The following is a 15,509-nucleotide window of genomic DNA, read 5'->3' on the forward strand; positions in this document are numbered from 1 at the left end:
GATGTAGTTCGAAAGGATCAAATATCCGTGCTGTTATATCCCCGATGGTATATAGGCGACATGACAATCGAAGTTTAAAATGATATCATTATTATTGACGGTATCAACGTCATATAGTGGGTGTATGCTGGTGATTGGTTTCTCCCTTACACATCTTAGCAAGTGCTCGTATAACCCGTGTAGAGGTCAATCGACCGAATCTGGTAAATTCCATCTGCGGTGGGAGGACCCATCGACCAATTGACGTCGCCGCTGCTCCATGAATTCCAGATCCAATGTCCAGGGACAGTCGGGGTTGTGCTCTACGACAGTAAAACACATTGACTATTAGAAAGTGGTACCAGGAAGCTCACAGCTGACTTACGGGTTCCGCATGTTGAGCGACTCGCACACCATCGATGTAGAAGTTTGTCGTAGTTCCAAACCACTGAAAGAAACTCTGTGTTATGGTAGAATAGATTGCAGGAAACATAAAATGCTCACATCAATACGATATTCTATTTAAGACAGTTATATGTTAACTCAAATTCTCAAGCACGATAGGCTTACCATGATAATCGGTCCTAGGATCAAAGGTAAACGGAATAGTGCTGACGGTATTGATCCTCGATCCTGTGTTATTCTTGATCCTTGTTTGATTATCGTGCATTCCATCTACAAATTTCATGCCACGTACATAATTAGTCGCCCAAATTCCAGGAGGAACCAGGGGATTATTAGAGGAAAATATCGTGGTGGTGAGAATCTCAAAATCTATTTCTTGAGCGCCCGTAGCAACGTCCACTACGCCGATCCCGCTCGCTAGTCAGCCTTGCTATCCACGATGCACAAAACAAATCAAGGCTTACAATAGAAGAAATTCCCTTCCACTATACCCGGCGTGGCTGTAGATTTCAAAACAGTTCGCACAGAGGCATACATGAAAACGTCGTTCGTGACGATCTCGCCACTTTGCACTGATCCGGAAGCATAAGCGCTGGTTTTTAATCCCAGGTATCCGTTTCCAAACGCAACATTCTCAGGAACAAAAGTATGGGTCAGCGGTGTACTTGGAACAGGTCCATAATTGCTGATCCCAATATTGTATGTCCTACACAGTAAAGTTGAAGGCAGGTTATATGAACAATGCAAGGCACCATCGGCCTGGTGGAAGCATACCCAAGAACGGTTGCTGGATTATCCGAAGGTGTGTTGCTTGAGAAATCAGCAAACCTTCGCTGACTAAAGCCACCTGGAATGTTTGGCAAGACATAGGCACAAGCCGCAGGTGTTCTGGACGATTGTTGGAGAACATTAGCTTTGACTGCAACCACAGCCAGGACAGCGACAATCAATGATTTGATGAACACCATTTGCGATAGCTGTTTCGGAGGACCTGCTATACTTTAGTAGGGTTTGTTTCGTGAATTTATTTCAACTAGCGTCCATGTTTTATACCGTTCTTTTGAATCTTTTCTTGTGACGGAGACTAGAATGCTGATCGTTTAGTATACCGACGAAAATAGACGGGACGCGATGTTTGTCAATCCGGGGTATGTAGGTCTGGTGCAACTTGTAACAAAAGTATTTCATTTGCTCCAACTTACCAATTTGTTAGTAACTTCGGTACGAGTCGGAATCACTGTAGCAGTCTTCAAAAAAGCTAGGTTCTAGTTACTGCTTTGCAGCGATTAGTAGCGGCAAGGGGGTTAGGAAATACTACAGGAAGATAATCCCCCAGAGGTCAGATGGGAGATCACGGCGACTTGTATTAATAAAGGCAATGCGTGTCCAGACCTATCCCGACATTTTCCCCCAGTTCGTTATCGAAGTATGGAGAAACTATCTGCGATGTTCTCTGTAAGTTAAGCCAACCATACTCATCCAGTGACCGACTTTGCCAACTTCCCTGTGTCATGTAAAGATGACAACTCAGGCTCGGAAAGGTATTTCCCGTGCATTATGACTTTACGAACTTCGCGATTATAGGGACCAGGGTTGAGTAGCAATCTAAGTGGGTAATCTGGCTGAGGTACACGTAAATACATCCCGAAGAGCTTGAATGTAGCTGGAAGACGTTAATTTAATAATTTAGTGATAATGACCAAAGTATATGACGAACCAACACCGCCTAGGTGATTACAATGTTCATGCGCCATCTGTCCTCGATGATCAACGAAGGCGCCTGTCAACAGAAATCTGCTTCTTCACGCAGATCAAAGTCGGGGTTACCAACGACTACAAGACAGGTCATCAATATATTACTCACCAGAGATCATTGATTAATTGCCTATGTGAGGGAACGGACTCGTTGGCTCCTGATTTATAAATAAATCCGTCAAGGTATCTAAGCAATTTATTTTTAGATAGAGAATAGGAGTCCTGTCCTGGCGACTCAGAATTTGTAAACGTTTAAGAACAATCATAAGCTTACTATACTTCTCCTATGGATCAATACAAAAATTGCAAATTTTGGTTATGTGGGTTCATGGAAAATGTGAGTCAAAGCGTGGAGTCAATAGAAATTGAATGGAAAGAAAATCTATCACAAAAATTCTCTCATGCCTCCGACGACTTTCACGAAATGTCATCAACCTGGTACACAAAGCAGATGGTGCATGCCACTCACCTATCACTCTAGGACAGAAGCGCCATCCGGTGCTCACTGTCAAAACCCACATTGACCTTCCACTAGACCCTTGAATATAAAATGTCCTTCAAAGCCATGATGGTAAGGTCCCCAGCCCAATCTTCGTTCCTTCCTTCTTTTCTCTCTTTTTTATTAACAATCTTTTCCCTCTTGACGAGGCTTTCTTTTTCAAAATATGAAATCGGTTACTCTCATTCTTTTGGCAGTCACCCTGGCGCGGGCCGCACCCGTCCTTAGCCCCTGTAACACTGAAAGGGCCCTCGGTACCGTCGACTCCTGTACGTGCAAGTATTAAACATTAAAGACTTAAATATCGGAATTAACAATACCGGTCAATTTCCAGTCTCATTAAGCACACGAAACAACGTCGAAATCACACAACCCTTCCTCAAACGAAGCGTCTTCGCGCGACAAGACGATGACTTTGATGATTCAGGGGCTGACGACGGTGAGGATGACTCTGGGGATGATGATGGCTTCGACGACGGTTCCAATGACGACGAAGATGACGGCGAGGATGACTCTGGAGACGATAGCCTAGACCAGTCAGGCGGTGATGACGGCTTCGACGACGGAGACAATTCCGGAGAAGATGCTGGTCTCGACGATGGCACAGACAATGGCGACGATAACGATACCGGTCTTGATACCACTGACGATGGCGACGACAGCTCAGATAGCCTTGACAGTGGGGACGGCGGCGCAGACAACGGCGACGATGGCACAGGCGATGCCGATAATGGACTCGACGAAACTGATGGCCTGGACGGTACAGATGACGGAACCGATGGTGCAGATGATGGTACAGACGACACAGACGATGGCTCAGATACGGCTACAGACGGCTCTGACGCAGAGGACGATGGAACCGACGATACAGCTGATACGACCGACGGGACTGATGATACCACTGACGCTGGCGACCTCACCGGGGCGAGCAACAGCACAGATACCAGTGATGCGACTGGTTCCACTGATGATTCGACAGACTCCGACGATTCCACAGATGACAGCAGCGCTACCAACTCTACAAGCACTGCTACACCCAGCGCCGCTGCGTCCAACACCCAGTCTACAGCCGCTGCAGCACCACCCGCATCCAATGCCAACTCCGACGCAAATGCCAATGCCAACTGTGCAGCAGGCGCTACCGCCCCCAACGCTGCCACCATCTCTCTAATCAAACAATTTGAAGGCTTCGTCCCCAGCCCGAAACCAGACCCAATTGGCCTTCCAACTGCAGGATTCGGACACAAATGTGTCAAAGCCAACTGTGCCGAAGTACCATTTTCCTTCCCGCTTAGCCAGGATACCGCTACGCAACTTCTTGAATCCGACGCATCCAAGTTCGTAAACTGCCTTCACGGTCTTATCGGCAAGAACGTCGTTCTCAATGACAACCAATTCGGCGCATTGACAAGCTTCGCATTCAACCTCGGCTGCGGAACTGTTCAAACCTCTACTTTGTTGAAGAGACTGAACAACGGAGAGGACCCTAACACCGTAGCGGCTGCTGAGATCCCCCGGTTTAACAAAGCGGGAGGAAAAGTTTCCTCAGGTCTTGCCAGACGACGCGCTGCTGAGGTTTCACTATTCCAGACACCTTCTGGTACAACAGCTCATCCTCTTTGCTGATTTCTCTAACATTTTTGTACTCATTCTAACATGACTTTTCAATTATCTTCTTTACTTTACGAAAGGAAGGAACGTACTAGTTGTGCAGCGCAATAAAATTATGTCCAATCTTGCTTTTCTTTGGTTACCGGGCATTGCGGAGGGAGGTAAATGTTTTTGTGCCACATGCGTCATTTCGACGTGGGAAATTCAACACGTCGCCGCTTGATCTCCGGGACATTGCGTATGGAAGTTAGCGCGCGGGTTGACTTGAATAACTCAACAGCAAAGCGTCTCATAAAATCCTTTCTGTCAAACCAGCAGACATTTTCAACGAGATTTGAACTCTTAGCGACATGCCAATGAATTAAATATAACTAAGTTAGCTGCAAACCTCCAGAGAAGCGGGCCATTTCCCATTGAAGCCTTCATAGTAGACATGATTTATGAAGACGTTCGACAGGGCCGATTGCTGAAAACGCCTAGATTTACGGCATTTGAGGATAGGGGATTGGATTCACATTCGACTTCAGATGTGAAAATCTTTCAAACTTCAATCAAAGAATTTTTGACTCATTGACTGAACACTGGGTGCTTACTACGATGGAATTTCAGAGCAAAACGCAGACTAAGAGAAATCTGATAACCCAAATAAGATACTGCTTAATTGCGTATGCGCAAACTAGATTCCTTTCATTAAATAACAAAACTACCAAATAGCTTCCAAACCTATTAGGTGGGCTAAGATGCATAGTTGGATCTAACCTAATATCTAAACCAAGGGGCATACCATTGACCTAGTGAATTACAACTAGTGAATTACAACTATGAGCTCAAGAGGTAACTTGAAAGTATAAAAGGAGAAGTTGGGCGCAAGATACATCAGAGCAAGTAACTCAAAAAACCTGCCTCAAGATCAAGTATGTTGAATGGTGCTTTTTCAACTCACTTCAACAAGGAAAGCCAACTAATTTTCCGAAAACTTTGTAGCATTTTGTGCAATCTGGGCAGTAGCTGTACACCTGGTCGCAGTTGCCGGCCTTGACTTCACCGGCGCTCAGGTCATTTGGTTTCCAGACCGCGACGCTGATGGAGTCACCTATCCTGCAGGCAACGCTACGTTCCGTCGTGACTACTACCCACCAGCTGGCCAGACTCCCCTCTCCGCAGAAATTTTGGTCTCCGTTGACGATGACTTCACCCTTTTCGTAAACGGTGCCCAAATTGGAACTGGGAGCTTGATTGCATATCGGTTCTGTGTACCCCTCGTACCCGACTGTAACGTCTTCGCAATCCAGGCTGAAAATCGCCCCCTTCCAGCGCCAGCCAAATCTAACACGGGAAACAAGGCTGGCGTTATTGCCGCCATAAAAGTTCGCTACAGCAATGGCTTCACAGATACCATCGTCACCGACAACCAGTGGCACGCCATTCTTGGAGCACCCGCAGGATTTGCACAGGTTGCGTTCGACGATAGCGCATGGCCCGCTCCATTTATTGAGGGAGCACCTATGGCTCCAGGCGCCGTGCCTTGGACAATGACCCTCCCTGCCGAGAACCAAGATCCTGGCCCGGATCTGACCGCCGCGTCATGGATTTGGTCCTTGGACGAGACTAAGGTCGCCACTGCCCCTGTAGGAGGCGTCATATTCCGCAAGGTGGTCACTCTCCCCCCGGGTCAATATGCAGATACCATCACAATGGACGTTGGCTGCGATGACCAGTACACGATGTATATCAACGGTCAAGTGGTGGGCTCCGGGACGGACTACCAAACCACTAAACGCTACCAGGTTAATTTCATGCCCAGCAACACCATTACCATCGCTTTTTACGCAGCAAACGCCGGTGGCCCGGGCTGGTTAATAGCCTCGGGGCAAATCAAGGGTTGCGCCTGCGGATGTGGTAACACGGCCCGCGTGAATACGGATTCTACCTGGAAGTTCAGCAGTGCGACTCCTTTCCCCACTTCGTTTATCAACCCAGGATTTGACGACTCGAGCTGGGCACAAGCAATTAGTCAAGGCACTTACACCAGTGCTACGCTTTGGAACAAACCTGCACCTCCCACCAAAAACAGCCCCCAGGGCGGTCCCGTTCCTGGAGCACCCAATGCACCACCCGCCACTGTTGTTGTTTGAGAAGCGAGGGAGAGCCTGGAAGCAAGAAACCGTAATAACATCATTGTAAAGTTGTCGTTAGAGCACTTACCTATTCAATGAAGACGAATTTCTGAAAGCCACATACATCCAGTCAAGCGTGAATTATTTTTCTCTCGGTTCGGATATTTACTTGATTATTATTCCGGGAAAGTGCAGCAGACCGATCGTTAATATCCCTGGCGACGGTGATGCAACGCTATACTTAGGCTTTGGTCTATTATTCTGATCAAGATACGCAACCTACCACACAAACCAGAGCATCCGTTTCTACCTGTCATACCATCTGAAACAGTGAAATCACCCGTATAAAGTGCCAGAAATCCTTGCAAACTACCCACCACTGGATTTCTGGTTCGCCCTTGCTTTAATTCCTTTGCTTTCGACTCCTCTTGACGAGGCCCTTTAATATGAAATCATTCACATTTATTCTCCTGTCCATCATTCTCGCGCAAGCCGCTCCAATTACCATCGTCAACCCCTCGCTCACCGAGAAAACACTCGGTAATACCTTTGGCGCCTGTACGTGCTCTTCAGTAAAATCATTCTTGTTTGCTTAACTGGCAATTGTGTTAGTGGACCTCAGAGCCGGCATAATCAAACGAGTAATCTTTCCGAGACAAGATCTAAGCGCCAACCTATCAAACGAACCTGATAGCGGAGATGATTTGAGTGCCGGCCTTTCCAGTGAACCCGACAGTGATGGAGACTTGAGTGCCGGCCTTTCCAACGAGCCGAACGATGACGGCAATCTCAGTGCAGGCCTTTCAAACGAGCCAGATGATGATGGTGACCTCAGCGCAGGCCTATCCAACGAACCGGATGATGATGGTGATCTCAGTGCAGGCCTTTCCAACGAACCAGACGATGATGGAGATCTAAGTGCCGGCCTCTCAAATGAGCCAGACGATGATGGAGATTTGAGCGCAGGCCTCTCGAATGAACCAGACGATGACGGTGATCTCAGTGCAGGCCTTTCCAGCGAACCAGACGATGACGGAGATTTAAGTGCCAACCTTTCCAATGAGCCAGATGATAGCGACGACTTGGGTGCGGCGCTCGGCGTGGGAGATGACGACGAGAATGATGGTACAAGTCTCGCGGGGTTTGACCGTGGCTTAGAGGTGCTGAAGATGCTCTAGACGCTACCCTTGGAGGGACAGTTTATAGAGTTTCTGGGACTCGAAAGTCAGAACAGTGATAGAACAAACCTTGCGTTATATTAGCCAAAACATAATTGAACAATTTCTAGCTAGACAACACAAGGACATCATGTAGGCTTACAGAACTCACCCAATGGTGAGCTGATACGAAGTATACAAGTCGGTTTGCCTTGGTGCAATATATATACCCAATTGAAGGCAATCTTTAACCTGGGGTAGAGTTTCCGCGTAGCTGTCACTGGTCAGAACATCTGGCCCGTAAATTTGGAAGTTCGCCGAACCTCATCCTATGAACCTCCAACACTGAACCACGGATATCACTATGTTATTAGTCTATGTGTTAAAATATTAAAATCAGTGTCAACAAATTATACCGTGCTTTTGAATCCTCACGTTTGGGAGTTGAATAATATCTTTTGCTTCAAGGTTTCTTCTGGCTTGTCGCAGATCATGGGGAGCAGAAACCGTCATCGTGCTGTCCTGCAGAATGCGTCAACATCTACAAGTGGTTTTACCATTTCGCCATTTTGTATTGGTCTTCAGAGAATAAATTTCAGAAGTGCTCGTTTCTGTGAAACGCAAACAAATCGGATACAATAGGGAACGCACTTCAATAAATACACTTTGCATGGGTGCAAAGCTCGCAGTTCACGTTTACAATTCGCGGTTCGGCAGCAGTTCAACGAACCGACATGTCTGCAGTGAGATGCCCTCAAACCTATATAACCCTACTCCTTTCTTGGACCGGATCATGAACCGAATTCCCTACCCCAAAGAAAGTCCAACAGACATTGTTTACATCTGTGGTCGGCCTCAGGTGATGATGACGGACACAGGACGTGTCGCAGTTGTTGAGGCTCCCTGTGGTAGATAGCCGCTATCTTTATCAACACCCTGCCGGCTAGAGGAGATTGTGTATCAAATACGAGAATCGACAGCGAATGCAGGGACATTTATATAAAGGAGAAGGTCAAACTTGCTGTTCCAGTTCAACAAAACCGTGTGAAACCACGCTAAATATTATGGCCGGTCACCGAATCAAAATGACCTCCGATCCCGGCCTGTTGCAACGCTTCCATCATAAGAACGGGTCGGCCATTTTCCATGTTTTCTCCTTCTATTTCCACCACAGGCCTCTCCTAGAGGCCCCCCAGCGACGACACCAGAATGCACCACCTAGTCAACGTAGCCTATGATCCAGCAAATCAAGCTAGCCAGTCAGCGCTTGCCATGGCACCAGGCGACTTACTCATCGAAATTGCCTCCTTTATCGAGAACCGCTTAGATGTGTTAAATCTCTGCCTTACCGTGAGTACAACACACCACACAATCCTATGGCAAATAACGACAGCACATTATAGTCTAAATACGTCTTCACTAACGTATCTGCAGTGCTTTATGAGACAGTGGTTTTGCAATCTGTGGAGCAATGCTGTATGACGCTCAGCATGCTTTCCCGACGCCCCGACATCGCTCGACATGTGCGACGGCTTGTTGTGAGGCCTCATGCGAGCAAACCGCACATGACAATCCTCGAAAACATCGAAGTTGCAACGGCAGTGAGAAACATAGCGTCAGGGATGTGTTTGGATGCCCTGGTGAGGTTCCATTGGGATGCAGATGAATTGCCGATGCTGGATGATATGTGGTTCGCTTTACGCATGGGGTATGTCTGATGACGCTATATTGTTTTTCAAATTTGTGCCATTGACGCCGTCTGTTGTGTCTGTTGTAGTTGTCCACAGCTTCGTTTCCTTGGGATCTCAGTTGGTGCAACCATTCCGCAACCCAAGAGCCATGTTCGTTTTAGAGTCCCTTCATTCCTCCTATCACTCAAGACAGTTATTTTTAGCTTTATGATTTCAAGGACCTCTTGGGATTTTCTTTGACTCTTAAGCATGGATTTTTCGATAATCAAATCGATATGTTTGTGGATGGTTCGCATTTACCAATTTTTATACGATTTTTGAGCTAAATAGGCATTGTTACAGAAGAACATGCAGTGTTGCGAAAATTCTGGGATATGTTGATTCACCGTTGTCCAAACCTAGAAGAACTCGGGATCGACGGCTACTCAAGTGTGCCAGCAGATGTTCATTTAATCTTAGAAGGACGCTGGCCTTCCCTGCGAAAACTGACACTAGGCGACGTGTGTGTTGATTGGTTCAATCGGTCCATCAGCCCAGGGGAGAAGCGCCCGTTTATCACTTTTCTCGAAGCACATCCGTCCCTTAAATCCCTCAGTTTATCTCGACATACCATACAAGCCATCCACTTCAACACTCTGGAGCCTGGCTCGTTACCTAACGTCACACGATTTTCGGGAACTCATCAACAACTGCAGGCTCTTCCGCATCTGCATCGAATGATCGAGTATGTCACATTCCGCGATCCGGTAGAGACAAGAGATGTTTCCGCTCCTACTGTGGCTAGCCTGTTGCGAGATTTGCCCTCACTTATGAGTCTCAAAATCGCGTTCACATTGCACTCTATGTACGACAGCGGGAACCTACTTCGGTCACTTATACAATCTTGTCCTATGTTGCGACATCTAGAGCTCACCTGTGCTCATAAACCATCTTTTCAGCTTGTAAGTTACGGTTAACTTTCGTCTCTCGACCGTCATGGCTCAATGTTAGTTACTTTTAACTAGGATACGTTTGCAAAGACAATCCGAGGCTTTCCCAAACTTCGATCCCTTCATCTCACCATTGTCAAATATCCGGGCGATGAAACGCTCGTGTCCGGCGCAACACGAATTGCACAGTCCAACCCGCGTCTGCAAACGTTCTCGCTTACATTTATTCCTCCTGTGTATCCTGTCCCGCTTCCTTTTTCTTTCGCCCTTCCCAACCGCACTCTCATCCCCTTTGCCTTGCCTGTGCGCGCGACGGGGGTATTCGAGGTGGCTTGTGACGTTCATGGACTGCCCCTCACACTGACAGGGACGGAGTACTGCCGCTTCGTGTGGCCACTCGGGCTCGGCGTATCGACTCGCACAAGAAAGTATAGCACTGACCTCCGGCCCATGGGATACCCGGGGCGTCATCGGAAAACGGGCGTGCTTGGGGTGCTATCGCTGCTGGTCGAAGGAAGCTCTGCCGGTGAAGAGATCAGGGTGTTAGTATTTTGTGCATTTTTAACCGTGCTCGCGGCGTTTGGGATTGCAGTGAACGGGTCGAGCGGGGGAAGTCGGTCACGGACGCTCGCACAGGCAGGTGCGAGTGTTGCTGCTGCCGCGAACGGTGTCCAGGAGTGATTCGGGAATCATTCTGTATGGGATGGATGCCTTATATTCCTGAGAGATACTTATAGTTGGAAATCTTGTAAATCGTTGTTGAATTGCTTTTCGATATCTTACGTATATTTTTAGTGTAGATCTTTCCTTCATTTATTACTACAATGTCGTACATTAGATACTGTAAAATTAAACATTCTGTATTCGAGTAAGAAGTCTTTTAGACGGTTTGGATCACACAAAAAATGTACACGTATTTCAGAGCAGTGAATTGTGGACACTGTTCGTTTTAAACCCATCAAGTGCTAGCCAGGTCCCGTCCCCCCCATTAATTGGAGGGTTTTCCTCAAAAGCACCAATACATAAAGGTGTGAGAAAAACTTATGTCATCCGATTTTGGCCGACGTCACTTCGCCGTGTTCAACAATTGCATTCCATGTTTGATACCGCATTCTAATCACTAGCTGTCTATGCAACATTCAATGCACTTTGCGACCCTGTGAGACAGAAGTTTTACTTTCAGGACTTCGCATCAATTTCGCAACAGATAATGTTGTACAAAGACAATTATGGACCCCGGGGACGAACAGCTGCTCACCTTCATCTGACCACCCAACTCCCAAATATAGTTCTCCCCAATTGATTGACAGATTATGGAGGTGCTCGGCAGGTAACTCATCACAACCAAAGCCTGAATGTGATAAGCTTCACCGATACAAGCCCTTTATAACCACCTATGGGATTCATGAAACCTTCTTCCAGAAGATACAACATCACATAACCTATGCACGGCCGGGTTGCATGGGTGACCTTTGCAAAATCAGAACGTCATTAGCTGGTCCTACTTAAGATGCCTTCCATGTTCTTTTCGTCTCTCGCGACTCGCTCTCCGCGGCAATGGACTCCGCTTCCGATGTGGCTGCTCTAACGGAGGCCCTCCGACAGCTGTATCTAGTGCGGTATATGCGCTGTAAGTGATGACTTTGATTCATGAAAATGCGATGAATATTTCAACTCTAACTGATGTTCTGATTCAGTGGTTGCACATACAATCATCGCTTTTGAGTACTGTAAGGGGAAACAATCAATAACCATACGCTAAAAGTATTGATCACTGATAATGACCCGGTACAGTTTCGACTTTGGATATGGAGGTAATGCCATACTATCCGCTACGCTTAGTCTGGCTTTAACGTTCTTTTCCTCAATTGATAGGTTGCACTCATTTGGGTGAGTCCGATTGGAGGAAACGGCCTAACAGTATGATCTAACGGAAGGTTTATGACAACGATCAGAAAAGCAAATGGTCTCTGCCTAAAGTTTTATATCTTCTAGTGAGTATTCGAGACTAAGAGTGCAACAGCTAAATACTCATTTGTGGTCAATGAAATAGATAAGATATTATTCTGTCAGTGCTGCGGGGTGAGGTTCCTAGCTTGCGGTAACTTGACATTTTTAACTTGGTTGGAACATCAGGTTCGGGGCATACGGTGGGTGAATATGTGCTTATGATAAACGCCTGTCAGCTGATATACTCTGTCATCAAAGGTGTACTAACTACTGATGTGAATCATTTGTAAGGCTAAATGTTGTTTCACAGAGATGTTTCTGACAATCTCGCCCGACTAGATGTGCGTCTCAATAAAGAATTGCTTCACCAATCCATTGACACACAACAGGCGTTCCATTTGTGCGATGGGAATCTTTGACAGTTTTAATCACTTCGCTTCTATCACATGGTACGTGAAGATTCGTAGAGGGTAGAGGTGTTGAGTCGTTAAGTCAAATGTACAAAATCCCATCAGGAGTCCTTCAAATCAGAGTTTATGCTCTGTATGCTAGAAGCAAGAGCATTCTACGGCTCATGTTGTTCATTTTCTTTTTCTGTGGAATTGCGCTGGTGGTTATCATCGCTTATGACGTCAGATCCGCAAATGATTGTCAGTCTTGCAACCATTTCTACACACTGTCTCTCTAACACATCATCCTAGCACATCCAATTTACATTCCAGGCAATAATATCTGCTCCACCACACTTCCCCGTTTCTCATATGCTTTCTTCATACCGCTTATCGTCTTCGAAGGAATGCTCTGTACGCTGGTCATTATCAGAGGATTTATTACTTTTGCCGCCGAGCGTAAAATTCATGGTGTTGGGATGACACTGGTGAATATCGTAATCCGCGACTCCCTGATGATGTTCATGGCGTAAGTGATTTCCCTCCATCGTTTTGTTTTTTAAGTGTTATTAAACCCCCGATTCTTCCCGGCTATCTAGGCTTGTGATCACTTACATGGCCACATTGGCAGTGTGGCTTGTCAATGGAACGGTAGGATCCATCTCACTTCGCTGTTCCATGAATAATCTATTCACCGAGGTGTACCCATACAGACAACAAATGTCCTAATAACTGCTGCCTTTACTGTCTCGATGGGTAGTGTTTTCAGCTGTCGGATGATCATCAACCTCCGAGCTGCAGCAGTCAAGCAAGAGGGTCAGACCGTTGATCGTGTCCAGCTTTCATTGAAGTTCCGACATTTGCGAGGCCTCAGAACTGTTACGGACACAGAATCGTCAGGAGTTCGTACTACTCAACTAGATGACGTGGCACCAGAATCCATGGATACTCTCACATTTCCATCGAGGCGCAGAGTTATGTTTCTTCATGAACCAGGAATACAGACAATAGCCAGGGAGACACAATAAACACGGATGGAGAAAGTACTCCACCTGCCCTCTAAAACATGTAACACATCAAAAAAAGGTCGCTATACCCAGACGCAGGGTGTATAGACCAGCGAACGCTGGTGCTCGAGCTCATGCGTCAACCTCCGCATCTGACGGAAAGCAGTTTCTGGATGCGCTTCATGCGAACGTTAGTGTGTAATATTACATACAACTCGGACTAGATATTTATGTATTACTTATCTCTATGGATCTATAAAACTGTACTCATTGCTCCCAAAAAAACCAATCGACGGAGAAATAGGCTCTGGCTAAACCAAACTCTATTGAACTTCATCCTTAATATGCAGAATCGGATTCGGAGAGTTGGTCAGCTTTTCGCTCTGCTTCGCTGCGGCATTCCTTCTATCAAACAGAATCTTCGCAATGATGACCAATATAGTTGCAATGAGCATGGACATCTACCAGACGACAACCTTCAGATTAAACAAGAACTGGAAGATTTAAGAGACATGAGCTCACCGACGCGAATAATATTCCTCTCCACCATATGAAATCAGGTCCCAGTATAGCTCCAGTGATTGGCAAACCAATGAGTGCCGCGACAGCCGGTGGGATGAGAGATATACCGCAGCGCTTCCTGCTCCCAAGACAGACGTCAGTAGTGATTTATTACAGGTAATTTGTCTTAAAAATGTAAAATAACGCACCACAGATGATCAGCACTTCCTGTGCTGAGTGAATTAATGAGGGGAAGGTACATCCCATTGGCTAAGAGCGGGATGTCGGCAAATTATTTACACACTCCAAAAGATCTTGCACATACTGCCGCCAAAGAAAAACCCATAACTGGAGCATAGATATAAGCAATCTTTCGATCAGATTTAGAGATATAGGAATTATGCTTACAAAATGGCAAAAGGGAAAACACCCTGGGGAGTTCCAGCGCCGAGCATGGCAAAACCAAGGGCGCCTACAAATTCATGACATGTCATGTCATGTCATGTCACAAGATTCAGTGGAACGCCCACAATCAAAAATAAACCATCATACCCGTAGTTGCCAAACACGGGATATACACATTCAACACACCAAATTTATCTGCCAGATAGTTAGGAACAATTCGCCCGAAGACACCTGAGAAGTTCAACACCGCAAGGGCATAGAAAGACGCTTGTTTAGATGTTCCGTGTGTTTCCGCATAGAGCTGGAGGTAGGTCGGCGGTACGAAGGTCCCAAGACACATGATGAATCCCTGGCATAATACTAAAATATACGGCCAATCATTCCGTGCATCTTTGAGAACGGCTGTCCAGCTGGCGCGAATAGGCGCAGGAGTTGAGACAGAAGAGGGCAATGGGACGGGTTTCGGCATGGACATGAGAAAAATACCGACCACGAAGAAAACCAGCGTGACAAGTGAAACTATCCGAACTCCCCATGCAAAGCCAATGCTCCCATGAAGCATGTAATTTAGCGAAACTTGTAGAAGTAAGCTATATTATAGTCCAATTAATTAGGAGTGTAATTTTGACTCACTAGAGAAAACGACTCCTCCAAATGAAATGGTAGAATCGACAATACCCTTAGCGATACGTGGGGATGAATGAGTTAACACGGAATGTTTTCAACATCTTACGTACCATTACGAATGCTTGATTTCGCCTGAAATGTCTGATGGACACAACGGATGTAGGCAGAAATAAGAGTCCAATCCCCAGTCCCATACCGATTCCTAGAGATAATAATATCTATGTGATCAAATCACCAATGGATGAGAACTTTTTGGCAAGAATCATATTAGACTGCATTCTTGCCTGATAGTAATGATTCTGAGCGGCGAAGGAGAGCATGAATAGGCAGAAAAGGAATAGTGAACATCCTGTGATGACAGTTATACGGAAGTATCCTCGATCGAGCCTTCAATGGATCAAAGTTGCAGTCATGCAAGATACAAAATATAACGACTTACAGCTCTCCTCCCAAGGGTGAAATAACATACTCCAAGAAAATTTGAATG

At 46.2% G+C, this 15,509-nt stretch overlaps 7 protein-coding genes across 7 annotated transcripts; 4 read left to right on the forward strand and 3 right to left on the reverse strand.

Moving 5' to 3' along the window:
* Window positions 1–155: 155 nt before the first annotated feature.
* On the reverse strand, window positions 156–1,352 carry JR316_0001801 (uncharacterized protein; the record flags this gene model as incomplete). The annotated part of the gene is made up of 7 exons (XM_047887601.1): window positions 156–302; window positions 365–439; window positions 484–497; window positions 550–622; window positions 677–783; window positions 849–1,090; window positions 1,159–1,352. 7 exons carry the CDS (start codon window positions 1,350–1,352, stop codon window positions 156–158), a joined length of 852 nt encoding a protein of 283 aa, XP_047752524.1.
* A 507-nt stretch (window positions 1,353–1,859) lies between these two features.
* On the reverse strand, window positions 1,860–2,138 carry JR316_0001802 (uncharacterized protein; the record flags this gene model as incomplete). Its single annotated transcript, XM_047887602.1, has 2 exons — window positions 1,860–2,047; window positions 2,102–2,138. The coding sequence occupies 2 exons, from the start codon at window positions 2,136–2,138 to the stop codon at window positions 1,860–1,862; spliced, it is 225 nt and encodes a 74-aa protein (XP_047752525.1).
* Window positions 2,139–2,689: 551 nt separating this feature from the next.
* On the forward strand, window positions 2,690–4,264 carry JR316_0001803 (Endolysin; the record flags this gene model as incomplete). The annotated part of the gene is made up of 3 exons (XM_047887603.1): window positions 2,690–2,710; window positions 2,836–2,917; window positions 2,973–4,264. 3 exons carry the CDS (start codon window positions 2,690–2,692, stop codon window positions 4,262–4,264), a joined length of 1,395 nt encoding a protein of 464 aa, XP_047752526.1.
* An 806-nt stretch (window positions 4,265–5,070) lies between these two features.
* Window positions 5,071–6,384, forward strand: JR316_0001804 (uncharacterized protein; the record flags this gene model as incomplete). Its single annotated transcript, XM_047887604.1, has 2 exons — window positions 5,071–5,083; window positions 5,234–6,384. 2 exons carry the CDS (start codon window positions 5,071–5,073, stop codon window positions 6,382–6,384), a joined length of 1,164 nt encoding a protein of 387 aa, XP_047752527.1.
* A 428-nt stretch (window positions 6,385–6,812) lies between these two features.
* On the forward strand, window positions 6,813–7,544 carry JR316_0001805 (uncharacterized protein; the record flags this gene model as incomplete). The annotated part of the gene is made up of 2 exons (XM_047887605.1): window positions 6,813–6,924; window positions 6,979–7,544. The coding sequence occupies 2 exons, from the start codon at window positions 6,813–6,815 to the stop codon at window positions 7,542–7,544; spliced, it is 678 nt and encodes a 225-aa protein (XP_047752528.1).
* Window positions 7,545–9,013: 1,469 nt separating this feature from the next.
* On the forward strand, window positions 9,014–10,824 carry JR316_0001806 (uncharacterized protein; the record flags this gene model as incomplete). The annotated part of the gene is made up of 5 exons (XM_047887606.1): window positions 9,014–9,231; window positions 9,301–9,364; window positions 9,418–9,502; window positions 9,557–10,155; window positions 10,219–10,824. The coding sequence occupies 5 exons, from the start codon at window positions 9,014–9,016 to the stop codon at window positions 10,822–10,824; spliced, it is 1,572 nt and encodes a 523-aa protein (XP_047752529.1).
* Window positions 10,825–13,812: 2,988 nt separating this feature from the next.
* On the reverse strand, window positions 13,813–14,870 carry JR316_0001807 (Aspyridones efflux protein apdF; the record flags this gene model as incomplete). The annotated part of the gene is made up of 6 exons (XM_047887607.1): window positions 13,813–13,950; window positions 14,012–14,129; window positions 14,203–14,260; window positions 14,316–14,338; window positions 14,399–14,462; window positions 14,582–14,870. 6 exons carry the CDS (start codon window positions 14,868–14,870, stop codon window positions 13,813–13,815), a joined length of 690 nt encoding a protein of 229 aa, XP_047752530.1.
* Window positions 14,871–15,509: the final 639 nt, after the last annotated feature.

This window comes from Psilocybe cubensis, chromosome 2 (genome assembly GCF_017499595.1).
Source record: "Psilocybe cubensis strain MGC-MH-2018 chromosome 2, whole genome shotgun sequence".
Taxonomy (NCBI): Eukaryota; Fungi; Basidiomycota; class Agaricomycetes; order Agaricales; family Agrocybaceae; genus Psilocybe; species Psilocybe cubensis.